The 10,972-nt window shown below is 42.2% G+C and overlaps 1 protein-coding gene across 2 annotated transcripts; it reads left to right on the top strand.

Moving 5' to 3' along the window:
• Window positions 1-270: 270 nt before the first annotated feature.
• Window positions 271-10,612, top strand: LOC110075454 (gamma-taxilin). 2 transcript variants are annotated; one of them, XM_072994341.2, is made up of 10 exons: window positions 271-415; window positions 941-1,253; window positions 2,152-2,243; window positions 3,493-3,663; window positions 4,903-5,097; window positions 5,596-5,715; window positions 6,261-6,335; window positions 9,149-9,241; window positions 9,594-9,689; window positions 10,083-10,612. In XM_072994341.2, the coding sequence occupies exons 2-10, from the start codon at window positions 944-946 to the stop codon at window positions 10,410-10,412; spliced, it is 1,482 nt and encodes a 493-aa protein (XP_072850442.2). In that variant the 5' UTR covers window positions 271-415; window positions 941-943; the 3' UTR covers window positions 10,413-10,612. The 2 variants fall into 2 exon arrangements, with proteins under 2 accessions (XP_072850442.2, XP_072850441.2); XM_072994340.2 differs by lacking the exon at window positions 271-415 and adding an exon at window positions 613-791.
• Window positions 10,613-10,972: the final 360 nt, after the last annotated feature.

Here is a 10,972-nt window from a genome sequence, read left to right as displayed (position 1 = left end):
CGTGATGCCACCGTTCTAACAGCCGAAAGGAAAAGGCAAACTACGGAGTGATTGGCAAGGCCGGGCAACGGATGCCTCTCAAGGCGCTGCTCCTGCGGGATTCCGTTTCTTTACCGGCGCCCGACCCCGGCGTTGCCACGCTGCCCGCCCTCCCCGTCGCGCGCCCCCGGAAAGAGGCGCCGCCGGCCGCCTCGCGGGAGGGTTCCCCAAGCGCGCCAGGCGGGGCGGGGACTTCCCTCCCTTCTGGGGGAGGGGGGGAGAACGTGGGCGGGGCTTGGGCCACAGCCGGGTCTCCTGGGCAGGAGGAGGAGGAGGAGGAGGAGGCGGGCCCGGAAGTTCCTCTGCCGGCGCCGCTCTAGCTCGCTCGACCAAAGAGCTTCCGGCTTCGAGGAGCGTCGGGTGTTTGGCGAAGGAGGTTGGTGGGTCAGGCAGGCAGGCAGGCAGGCAGCTGCAGCAGGCGCTTTCGCCCCGGTCTCCCCTCTCGCTCGCTCGCTCTCCCGGCCGGTCTGAGGAGCGGTCGAGGTCGTGGCCGGTCTCCGGGCAGAGGCGGTGTGCTCCGCCCCGCGGTGGAGCGGCGTGCTTCCCGGAGTCGGCGGCGGCCCCCGCGGACCGTCCTCCCGCCGCTTTCTTCCCGCTCGAGACCATCCCGGGTGACCGAGAAGCGAGCTCGTTGAGCCTTACCTGCGAGGAAGCCGGTGGGCTCGTCAGAGGGAAGAGCCCCGGCGGCATGGATGCCCGCTGGCTTTAGGGCATCCTCGGCGCCTCCTTTCCCGTGCTGTGTCATGTGTAAAGTGCGTGGGGGGGGATGATGGTGGTTTGCGCTCCGGTCGCCTATACTGTATGTGCTTCGGATGGGTTCCTGAAATAGCTGCTTCGCCGAGATGAAGCGGAGTTTCCTTTCTCAAGCGTTGTTGTCGTTCTTTTCCCCTCTCCTTTCCAGCCTATGTTGCTCAAAATGGAAGAATCACGCGTCTGCGAGTTGGGAACGGGCAGCCGAGATCAGCTGAGGAACCGCAAGTGCTCGGAGCGGAACCCGGCGCTGCAACTCTCAGAGACACGTTGCGGGGGCCCAGAGGATGCGGGGCCCTTGGAGGAGGTGGAGGATTACCTGGCCAGGAACGGAAAGCTGCTGGGACCCCTGTTCTCGGCTCCAGAACTGCGAGAGGAGACGCCAGGGAGCGAGGAGACCCGCCTGGACTCGCCGGATGGCCAGCAGGACCCAGAAAGCGAGAAGAGTAAAGAGAAAACCTTAGGTATGATGATGTTGTGTTGGTGGTAATGCCCTGAAGGGAAGCACTTTTGCTCTCCCTCCTTGAGAAGAGCTGATTTAAGAAGCAAAGCTTTTTGATCACCTTCTTTACGATTAATTCGTTGCCCAGAAAGCAACTTTGCAGAGGGATTTCAGTTTCTTGTAATGAACAACATCATGGTTTACCTGCTGCATTCCTCTTCTCTATAGGTATATCTGTATCGCTATTGGTCATTGGGTTTTTTAAAACAAATAACTCTTTGTACTGCATCAAGCATGTTCCACTGCATGTAATCGTTGTATTCTAGTATGTTTATACAGTGGGGTCTTGACTTGAGAACTTAATCCGTATTGGAAGGCAGTTCTCAAGTCAAAAAGTCTGTAAGTCAAGTCTCCATTGACCTACAGTGTATTGAAAACCGATTAATCCCGTAACAGGCCGTTTTTGTTCCATTTTGGGTTTTTTCTGGTCTGTAAGTCAAATCTCAGTCTGCAAGTCAAACCTAAATTTTGCGGCCAGAGAAGTCTGTAACTCAAAAAGTCTGTAAGTCAAGCCGTCTGTAAGTCAAGGGTCCACTGTATGGCCTTGTATTGTATCGATCCTTTTATTATCTTTGCATAATGATTTGTACAGTATCTGTAAAGCATAGCAGCAGTGCATTTAGAACAGCCCGTCTCACCCTTTTTTTTGACCATGGCCGTAAACACGACATGCTTGTATAAGCTGCAGGATGAACTTTCTAAGGTGGTGTGTAAAGAATTGTTTTCAGTCTGTGGGCCCCTTCAGATGTGCCAGCCCCTCTGCCCAGGGCACAGGCCCCGGCCCCCAGTTGATAATGGCTGCTTTGGAACACTGCATGTTCTGGCAATGCTTCCTAAATTCTTTTCTTATTGGTCTGTAGGAAAAGAAGTACTGTTATTGATGCAAGCTTTAAACACTCTTGCTACTCCAGAAGAAAAGTTAGCAGCACTCTGCAAGAAATACGCTGATCTGGTAATGTGGACCACCTTTAAAGTTACACATGTGCTTGGCAGTTGCAGATGAACTGGCTTATAAATATGCATTTTATTGTTATGTTGCTTTGAACGCCTATGTAATTTAATGAAACAACGTGCAGGATTTATTCCAAATTCTTTTTGAGCACACAAGTTTGGTAAATGATCATAGCTAACCGGTTGATGTAAAGCAGTTCTTTTGTGGAGACATCTTTTCCCTCACTCTTTGCTGTCAATGGTAGAAACAATGAGAGCATGATCACCCGTTGACCTATATGTGAGGTTTTGACTACTGACTTACCTTAAAAGCCCTGTTAGGGTCCCTATAAATTGGTTCCTGTGGGGATCCCTTTGTCAAGGGATGAAGAAAGTCGCGGAGACAAGCATGGGGGAAGGAATTGTTCTGCCCTCCCGATAGTGGGAGAGTTTTATTTATAATCATCTTAGGACAGGTGTAAGACTAGGATTGGTTAAGTTTTGGTGCAGTGTTGTTAATGATCGGCTTCCTTAAAGTAAATTGGTGACCATGCGCCTGCCTCATGCAGGGTGCATGCTTGGCTCATGAATCAGGGGTGATTGGTACCTTCACATGGTTTGCCAGTGCTTTGGTAACTGTACAGGTTCCCACTTGATGGCAGTGCTAAAGATTTTAAGATTCTTATTGGGACAACAGGAGAAATCAAGGTTGGTGGAGTCTCAAGATACTTTCCATAGGTACACTGTGAATTTTGGATGGAAGTTAATTCAGACCTTTGGGTGGTATAACCTGGTGATTCAGCTTCGCAATTTCTATTAGTTGTAGGCCTCATAGACTTGATTGTATTTCTGGGAGGGTAAAATAATTTAAGTGTAATGATTTTATAGTTATATATTATATTGGCTTCATCGTCGTTTAGTCGTGTCCGACTCTTCGTGACCTACTAACTGGTATAACAACATTTGACCTCCATCCCACCCAGGCGTTTAAGTATTCAAGGAATAGTTGACTGGGATAGCAGTGAGCTGTAAAACATGTCCTTAGAGTTGTTCTCTCCACTTGGCAGTTTAAAAAAGATGTTCTCTAAGTTGGAAACACTGAAGTATAACTCTCCATTCCTTTATTCATATGGTATATTTTGTATCTTAAAATTCTCTGTTCGCAGTTTAATATACGTGTAGTCAGTAGCTATAGATAGAGAAGAAACACAGTGTCAAGTTATTTTGTCACAGAATGCATTGTCCTATCTTTGATCATTTCTCTTATTTAGTTAGAGGAGAGCCGGAATGTTCAAAAACAGATGAAGATGCTGCAGAAGAAGCAGGCGCAGGTTGTCAAGGAGAAGGTCCACTTGCAGAGTGAACATAGCAAGGCCATTCTTGCACGCAGCAAACTGGAGTCTCTTTGTCGTGAGCTTCAACGTCACAATAAAAGTTTAAAGGTAAGTTTGGGATGATGGTGCATGACAGAAATATTGTGACAGTTTCCCAGAAAATACACTGGCTGTATGAAAGATTCTCTGAATTGTGTTCTAACAGCAAAACAGAAAACAGAGGCGTTTGTGATTGAATGGCAGTGTGGACTGTGCAGCACTGAGTTAGTGTCTTACTTGATAATACAGTATATAAGAGCAAAGAGGACTTTTAGCAGTTGATGGGTTGCTGCATTGTTCCAGGACATTCTACAAACCGGTGCTGTAGTTTGTTTTATACCAAGATCTGGAAGGATCCTTGAAGTGGTTTCCGTTCAACTAAAAATGTTTCAATCTAAACCACACTTAGTGAGTAGACTAAGTGACCAGAAGGACTGGTGCTTTTGCCCAGGAAGCTTGTGAGGGAGCATGAAGGAAGTGTTGAGAAAATAATACCCTTCTGAGTGGATTTCCAGTAGTTTCTGAGAGCGTCCTTCCACTGTAGGAGGAATAAAGCTAAATGCTGCTGTGTTATTAATAAATAGTCTGGGACCCCAAGTCTGAGACTGGTTTGAATCAATAATTCTCGTTAAAAATGTTAGCTTTATAGCTGTGTACATCCATAAATGAGTATTTCCTTTGTATTGTGGGCAATTACAGTTGTTCTGAAGTGTGAATATTTTAGGTCTATTGTAACTGAAAAACATGTGATTGAAAATAAGTAATAATATTTTGTTGTTAACTGGTATATATGTTGTGTTGACCAGAGATTATTTCATGATAATTTGATTACGTAAAGTACCTGTTGCTTCCTGAATATTTTCTATGCTGGATGATACTATATTATTCAATGAAATTACTTCGATTAGCCACAGACAGAATAAATGTGCTTTTGGTTATGTAGCTAGAACAAGCATTGGCTGGGTAAAACATGAGCACTTCTTAGTTCCCAAATATAAACTGGCTTTCATCACAAATAGGTCTGTTTTTAAGCAGCATTATCTTCTGTGTTTCAGTCTCACAATCACTACTGCTGTAGTAAAGAAACTGTAGTCTAGTGGTGATCGTGTCACAACAAATAGAAACTACTAAGAAGCTTCTGGGGATTGGTTTAGCGAGCATTTGTGGGTCTGGCGAGTGAATTGTAGCAGGGATTTGGATGCATTGTGGTTCCAAGGTGATACTAATAGACATTTCCTCATTGATGGCCCAAGGCTAATTGAAAAGCTCATCGATGAAAGTGTATTTATTACTCTCTTTGGATAAAAGGAAGAGAACATGCAGCAAGCCCGCGAAGAGGAGGAGAGGCGTAAAGAAGCAACTGCACACTTCCAGATCACACTAAATGAAATTCAGGCTCAGTTGGAACAGCACGGCATACACAATGCAAAGCTCCGTCAGGAAAACATTGAATTGGGGGAGAAACTGAAGAAACTCGTAGAACAATATGCACTGAGAGAAGAAGTAAGTAAACTTTTAATGTAATTCTTCTTAGCTTGGTGTGCAAAAACATCTACAGTTCTCTAGACAAGCCCCTCCACTCATGCAGCAACATCTCCTCCCTGTTGCATGCCCACTGAAACAGTTTTGTGGGGTACAAGTTAGAGCTGTAGGATGGGGCAGGTTCCCTTCAGTTTATACAAAGCTTAAGTACAACCTGTCTATCTTTTTCTCATGTATCTTTTTTATTCCATGTTTTAAAAATGTATTTTGGTGGATTGGAACTGCATCACTTCCTTGTGGAGTTTCACCTTCAGTTGATGGCTTATTAGCAGTAAATAATCTTTTCACAAGAAAACTCATTTCAAACTTTATTATACTGTAAATGGTGTTGCATTTTCCAAGTAGAAACCATAGTGCAATGGACAGTCCAGAATAAAATTGCTCTGTGAAATACATGCTTATTTTGAGAACCGTGAATGCTAGATATTTGTTGCATTAATAGTAATGCTCTTTTTTTAGCATATGGACAAAGTCTTTAAGCATAAAGAATTGCAACAGCAATTGGTTGATGCGAAGCTTCAGCAAACAACGCAGCTTATAAAAGAAGCTGAAGAAAAGCACCAGAGAGAGAGGGAGTTTGTAAGTGTTTCTCATCTAGTGTAAAGGATATAGATACGTTTCACTCTGTTAGTAGATTGGTGTAATTGAATGTGTTAAGCTTCTTTCTTTTAAAGCAAATTCTATTTAAAGCATTCTATTTAGATATTTTTGGATAGTGTTTAATAACATTTGTAGTATTTGCCAGGTCTTACTGTTAGCAATTATTATTATGCATCAAAAGTTTCTTTGGAAGGGATAGTTTGATCCTTTGGTGTTGTACAGGGATGTAGCATTAATGCTACAATGTTAAATACATTTGTAACAATATGATACTTAGTATAAATTATGTTTGCAATTTTGCGTCTTGCATCTTAGCCGCTGCCTGTCTGAGCTTAACAGCTGTACAAAGTGTACCTTATAACATATATGCCGGGGTAGCCTGCCTTTGGCACTCAAATGTTTTAGACTACAAATCCCACAGTCCTTTATTGTTGGCACCATCAATAATAATAATAATAATAATAATAATAATAATAATAATAATAATAATAATAATAATAATAATAATAATAATTCCTTTTCAGCTGCTAAAAGAGGCTACTGAGTCCAGACACAAATGTGAACAAATGAAACAACAAGAGGCTCAATTAAAACAACAGGTAACCCTATTTTAATGTTTACTATGTTAAGAGTTTTAATAACTGAGGTTTTGAATTGGTTGGATACAAAACTTTGCAAATTTGAGAATGTTTTTGGAGCTCCATATTATTGAAACTAGTTTGGTGGCCTGCAAGGATTCTCTGAGGAAGAGGATTTAAACCACTGAATTGTTGTCTGCATATAATAATAAGTGCAAAACTCCTGAGCTCTGGAACTGGCTGAGAATCTTCCTGTTCTTATATTCCATCAGTTTAGTTTTATATTGCAGTCACTCTATAAGGCTGAAGGTGGTGGAGAGGCAAGTGAAAAGTTATTAGCTCAGCCCCAGAATTGTGGAATACAATACAGGGCCAGCAGACATATTCATTTATGACTTCTTATGGTATATGTCTTGAGATCCATTTTTCTGATCTTATTTTTATGGCTTTCTCTTATGAGCAATTTTAGTATCCCATGCTTCTTGGTGTGGAAAGGATATGCTGAGGTATCATCAGGGTTTTGACTGTTTTCTTTTTGTCTTCTCCAATTTTAAGAGTAAATAGTTTTCTGCATAACTGTAGAGTCCTTCACAGTGTGCAGAGACCACATGTGTGTAACTGGCCTCTTACATTTGCCAGTCTCATAGTCAAAAGGCTGCCAAATTTGCCATTAAGTACTGGAAGAAATTTGTTTTTTAATGTACAAACCTCGACAAGAGAATTATATACTGTGTCCTTTTCCAACATATTTTGATTATGCTACACTTTGGTGTGCCTCAGGAAGCTTTGCAGAGTGCTTTTTCTGCAAAGTGATTCTTTAGGACAGACCTCCACCCCCGCACGCACTCCCCCACACACAGCCCGTTTGCATTTGCGTGTGCATGCTCACACAAGTGGCCTTTCCCAGCCAGTCCGCTGGGCTAAAAAGGTTGGGGACCGCTGCTTTAGGCCATAGCACTTAGGCTTATGAAATTGAGAATGGATGTTCTCCTGGTTCACCATTCTTATGTCATGTTGTACAAGTCTCCAAAATCAGACTTACTTCCCATGTAGTGATCTCAGTCATAAGAGTAAATGTCTAATATGAAAATTGTTTGTATGAGGGTGAATTCAACACAGTGGTGAAGGAGCTTTCATCTCCTCCCCGTCCAGACTTTCACAGTATGTAAAAAGTGGTTTCCCAGCTCTCCATAACCAGTTTGGAGTGGGAATAAAGTGGAAATTTATTTACTTTACTTTATTTACTTTATTTAAACTTATACCCCACCCCTCTAGACAAAGTCTACTTATCTCTTAGTTCCTTAGGCCAACAGTCCCCAACCTTTTTGGGGCCACGGACCAGCTGGAGGGAGCGAACTCCAAGTACGGGGGGGCATGCCATGCACTTGTGGGGGGGTGTTGTGCTTGTGGGGCCAGACTAAAGACAGACCCAATCAATATGCCAAATAATGTGCCATTAAGTCAGTTCTGATTTATGTTGACCCATTCCAGAGTTTTCCAGGTAGAGAGTATTTAGAAATGGTTTACCGTTCTTTTCTTCTGGGGGTGCCCTGGGCCTGTTCAGCTTGTCCAAGACCACGCAGGGTGGTACTACTCATAGGAGGCACAGTGGGGAATGGAACTGCCAACCTCTGACTCCAGAGATACCTAAACCACTAAGCTATCCAGTCATCTAACCAATAGAAAGAAATAAAGAGGCCAGGGCAATATTGTTTTGGTGCTGCTCAAATAAAAAATACTATCTGCTGATAGATACAGTTAAAGAAGCCCCCGCGTTACAGGATTGCTCCAGGTCTCTTTTGTTATAGCCAACATCTCCTCTTGTCAAATGGACCAGGCAAGAAGTGTTTATGAGTCTTTCTTTGACAAAGGCAAGCTCCATAATTGCTGGTAACAGTCTTGTAGATTGGGAATGATGTACAGTATTAAAACACAAGTTTCCATACACATAGGCTTGTTGTCTTCTGTTGGACAGCTTATTTTGCAGTGAGAATTACTGTATTTTTCCATGTACTGTATAAGATAACCCAATGTACAAGACGACACCCACTTTTCCAACTCCAGATAAAACAATCACTGCTTTTCCCCTCTACTTCCTAACCCCAGTGAAAGCAGGATCAAAGGGCTTAGGGATAAAGCAGCGATGACAGGGCTGCAGGATCACAACCCTTTGATCCTGCAGCCCTTTCATCACTGCTTTATGCCTACACTTCATAAGGGTGCCTGCCTTTCATGGGTGCTTTCTCCCACCACTTCCTAAGCATTTTTTTTTTTTTTTTGCACAGTACCATTTTCCTCAGCTTCATGCCATCCACATGGTTTGGTACATTGTGCAGCATTCCCACCAAGAATAACCAATTGTGGGGGACAGTTGCCCAAAATATCTAGAAGGATCCAAGTTTGGAAACAAATTGGTATCCCTTGAATAAAAACCAGATATTTTGCTCCTTTGGCTATTTAATAGAAGCAGAAATATTCACTGTTTAGTTTGGAAGAAGTTGGACAGGCATGCACACCAGTGATGATAAAGTTAAAAACTAGAGTGAATGAGCCTACATATGTACAAATTCTAATAAAATCAGAAAACCTCTGATCTTTACATGGTTGTTTTAATTTGTGTGGCGTATGTTTAATTTGCATGGCATTTTCTGGGGTTTTTGTTTTTGTCTTTTGAAGACAATCTAAATCCTGTTGACGTAGGACGTTGCAGTAGTCCTTGTGGAAGCAACGCTTGGTGTTTTGAAACTGCCTGTTTTACTCCTTACACCACAGTGGATTTTCCAGTTTGTGGCTTACTGTATCGTATAGATACCCCTAACTGTTGTTTTCTTCAGCTTTCTCTTTATATGGATAAATTTGAGGAATTCCAGACCACAATGGCAAAGAGTAATGAACTTTTTACAACGTTCAGACAAGAAATGGAAAAGGTACTTGACTTACACTTTTTTTGAAACTATACTCATTTACAATGGGGAGATAAAAAGCAAGCCCCATTGGGCTTAACTGAGATGTCCTTCTGTGCAGATGTGTGTAAATTACTGTTCTTGTTAAATATATTGCACAGTGCAAAAGTTTGAATATTTTGTCACTGAACCTGATACACATTGGGAAAAGGTGATTGTACACTTTCAAAATTTGACAGATTAAAGTAAAATTTGTTTTCTTTCACTCTAGTCCAATTTTATACAAAGATCTTGGGTAGTTTTGAGAATGTAAGTGACAATCAGAATTTTAAGAAAGTGTATGTTATTTTCATATAACCATTAAACTTGATTTCAGATGACCAAGAAGATTAAAAAACTAGAAAAGGAAATAATAATTTGGCGTACAAAATGGGAAAACAACAACAAAGCTCTTTTGCAAATGGCTGAAGAAGTGAGTATTTCTTAAACTTACCTTTCCCTGTGGTGAAAAAAATGGTTCTCAGCATAGACCATACAATAATTAAAAATTATAAGGTGTTTTCCTAACTTTCTTGTGAAGTTAAAACTACTTTTATAAATACCTTATAATGTAAAAGTGCCAGGAAATAAGCTTTCCATGTACAGAATAGCAATAGGGAGATTGCCACACAAACTTACAAGGGAGATACCAGGACAGGGGGATTTTGGTCAGCTTGTTTTTAGGCTAATCAAGACGCTCTACGTAGGGTTATAAGACCGAGACCATAGGAAGTTGTGGATGCAGGCATCTGATTTACCATTCTGGTGTATTGGAACGTACCACAAAAGTATCAGCTGGTCACGAACCATCTTTTGTTTACTACAGAAAACAGTTAAAGACAAAGAATACAAAGGCTTTCAAATAAAACTGGAGCGCTTGGAAAAGCTGTGCAGGGCTCTTCAAACAGAAAGAAACGAGCTGAATGAGAAGGTTGAAGTTCTTAAAGGACAAGTTTCTGTAAGAGAAGCAGATGTGGATCTAGCAGTCCATGTGGATCTGCAGCCATGCCCGCTCAACTCTCACGGAAAGGTGGGCCTTTCTGCCAATGGAGCGGAAGAAGGGATCCAACCAGATGCGGAACCGAGTGTGGCACACGAAGGCTCTGAACAAACTGTCTGCCTCGGTTCCATTCCTGCCACAGATGTTGTTGACTAAAGTGTAAACACTGTATTGAGAGATATATTTTGTGTATGGCTTTAACAGGTGGTGGTAACTCTTAGTTTTGTGGTGAAAATTTTCTTACTTTTTCTACCATATCTGTATTTTCTTAGAACAGAACAGAATTTGCCTGGTACAGGAAGCTGCTCGGTGGCTATTGAATAGCTGATCTATAAAATTTCCACAATTGTGTTGCACATCTGCCTCATTTTTTAAAACAAGAAACTATCAAAGGATGCATGTAAATTCCTTTTTTTTTTCCTGATGCTATAACACACTTACATGGCCACATCATTTAAATTTCGTGTGCAGGTCTGATACGACAAAGGGAACACCTGTGACCAAACTGCCACAAGTTTTGGGGGGTCAGAATGCTTGCTATTCTGAATTGAACGAATAAACTATAATGGGCATCTGGTGACCAACATAACTCATGACCAGTGTGAAGCAGGCTGGTGAGAGGAAATCTTACAGGGTTTAATGTAGCTGCAGTTTAATTGCCGCTTGAATTTGCAACTGGAAATACAGGGTCTACAACTCACATTTCTCAGGATTGT

Source organism: Pogona vitticeps, chromosome 3 (genome assembly GCF_051106095.1).
Source record: "Pogona vitticeps strain Pit_001003342236 chromosome 3, PviZW2.1, whole genome shotgun sequence".
Lineage (NCBI taxonomy): Eukaryota > Metazoa > Chordata > Lepidosauria > Squamata > Agamidae > Pogona > Pogona vitticeps.
The sequence above is the reverse complement of the archived record's forward strand: the minus strand, read 5'-3'. Positions and strand labels throughout refer to the sequence as shown.

What these genes read in the sequence shown, in the direction of transcription:
- LOC110075454 (XM_072994340.2), top strand. Translation starts at nt 732, where the DNA reads ATGCCCGCTGGCTTTAGGGCATCCTCGGCGCCTCCTTTCCCGTGCTGT. An exon ending in AATATGCACTGAGAGAAGAA is followed by an intron (nt 5,098 to 5,595) that starts GTAAGTAAACTT and finishes CTCTTTTTTTAG; the next exon opens with CATATGGACAAAGTCTTTAA. An exon ending in ACCAGAGAGAGAGGGAGTTT is followed by an intron (nt 5,716 to 6,260) that starts GTAAGTGTTTCT and finishes ATTCCTTTTCAG; the next exon opens with CTGCTAAAAGAGGCTACTGA.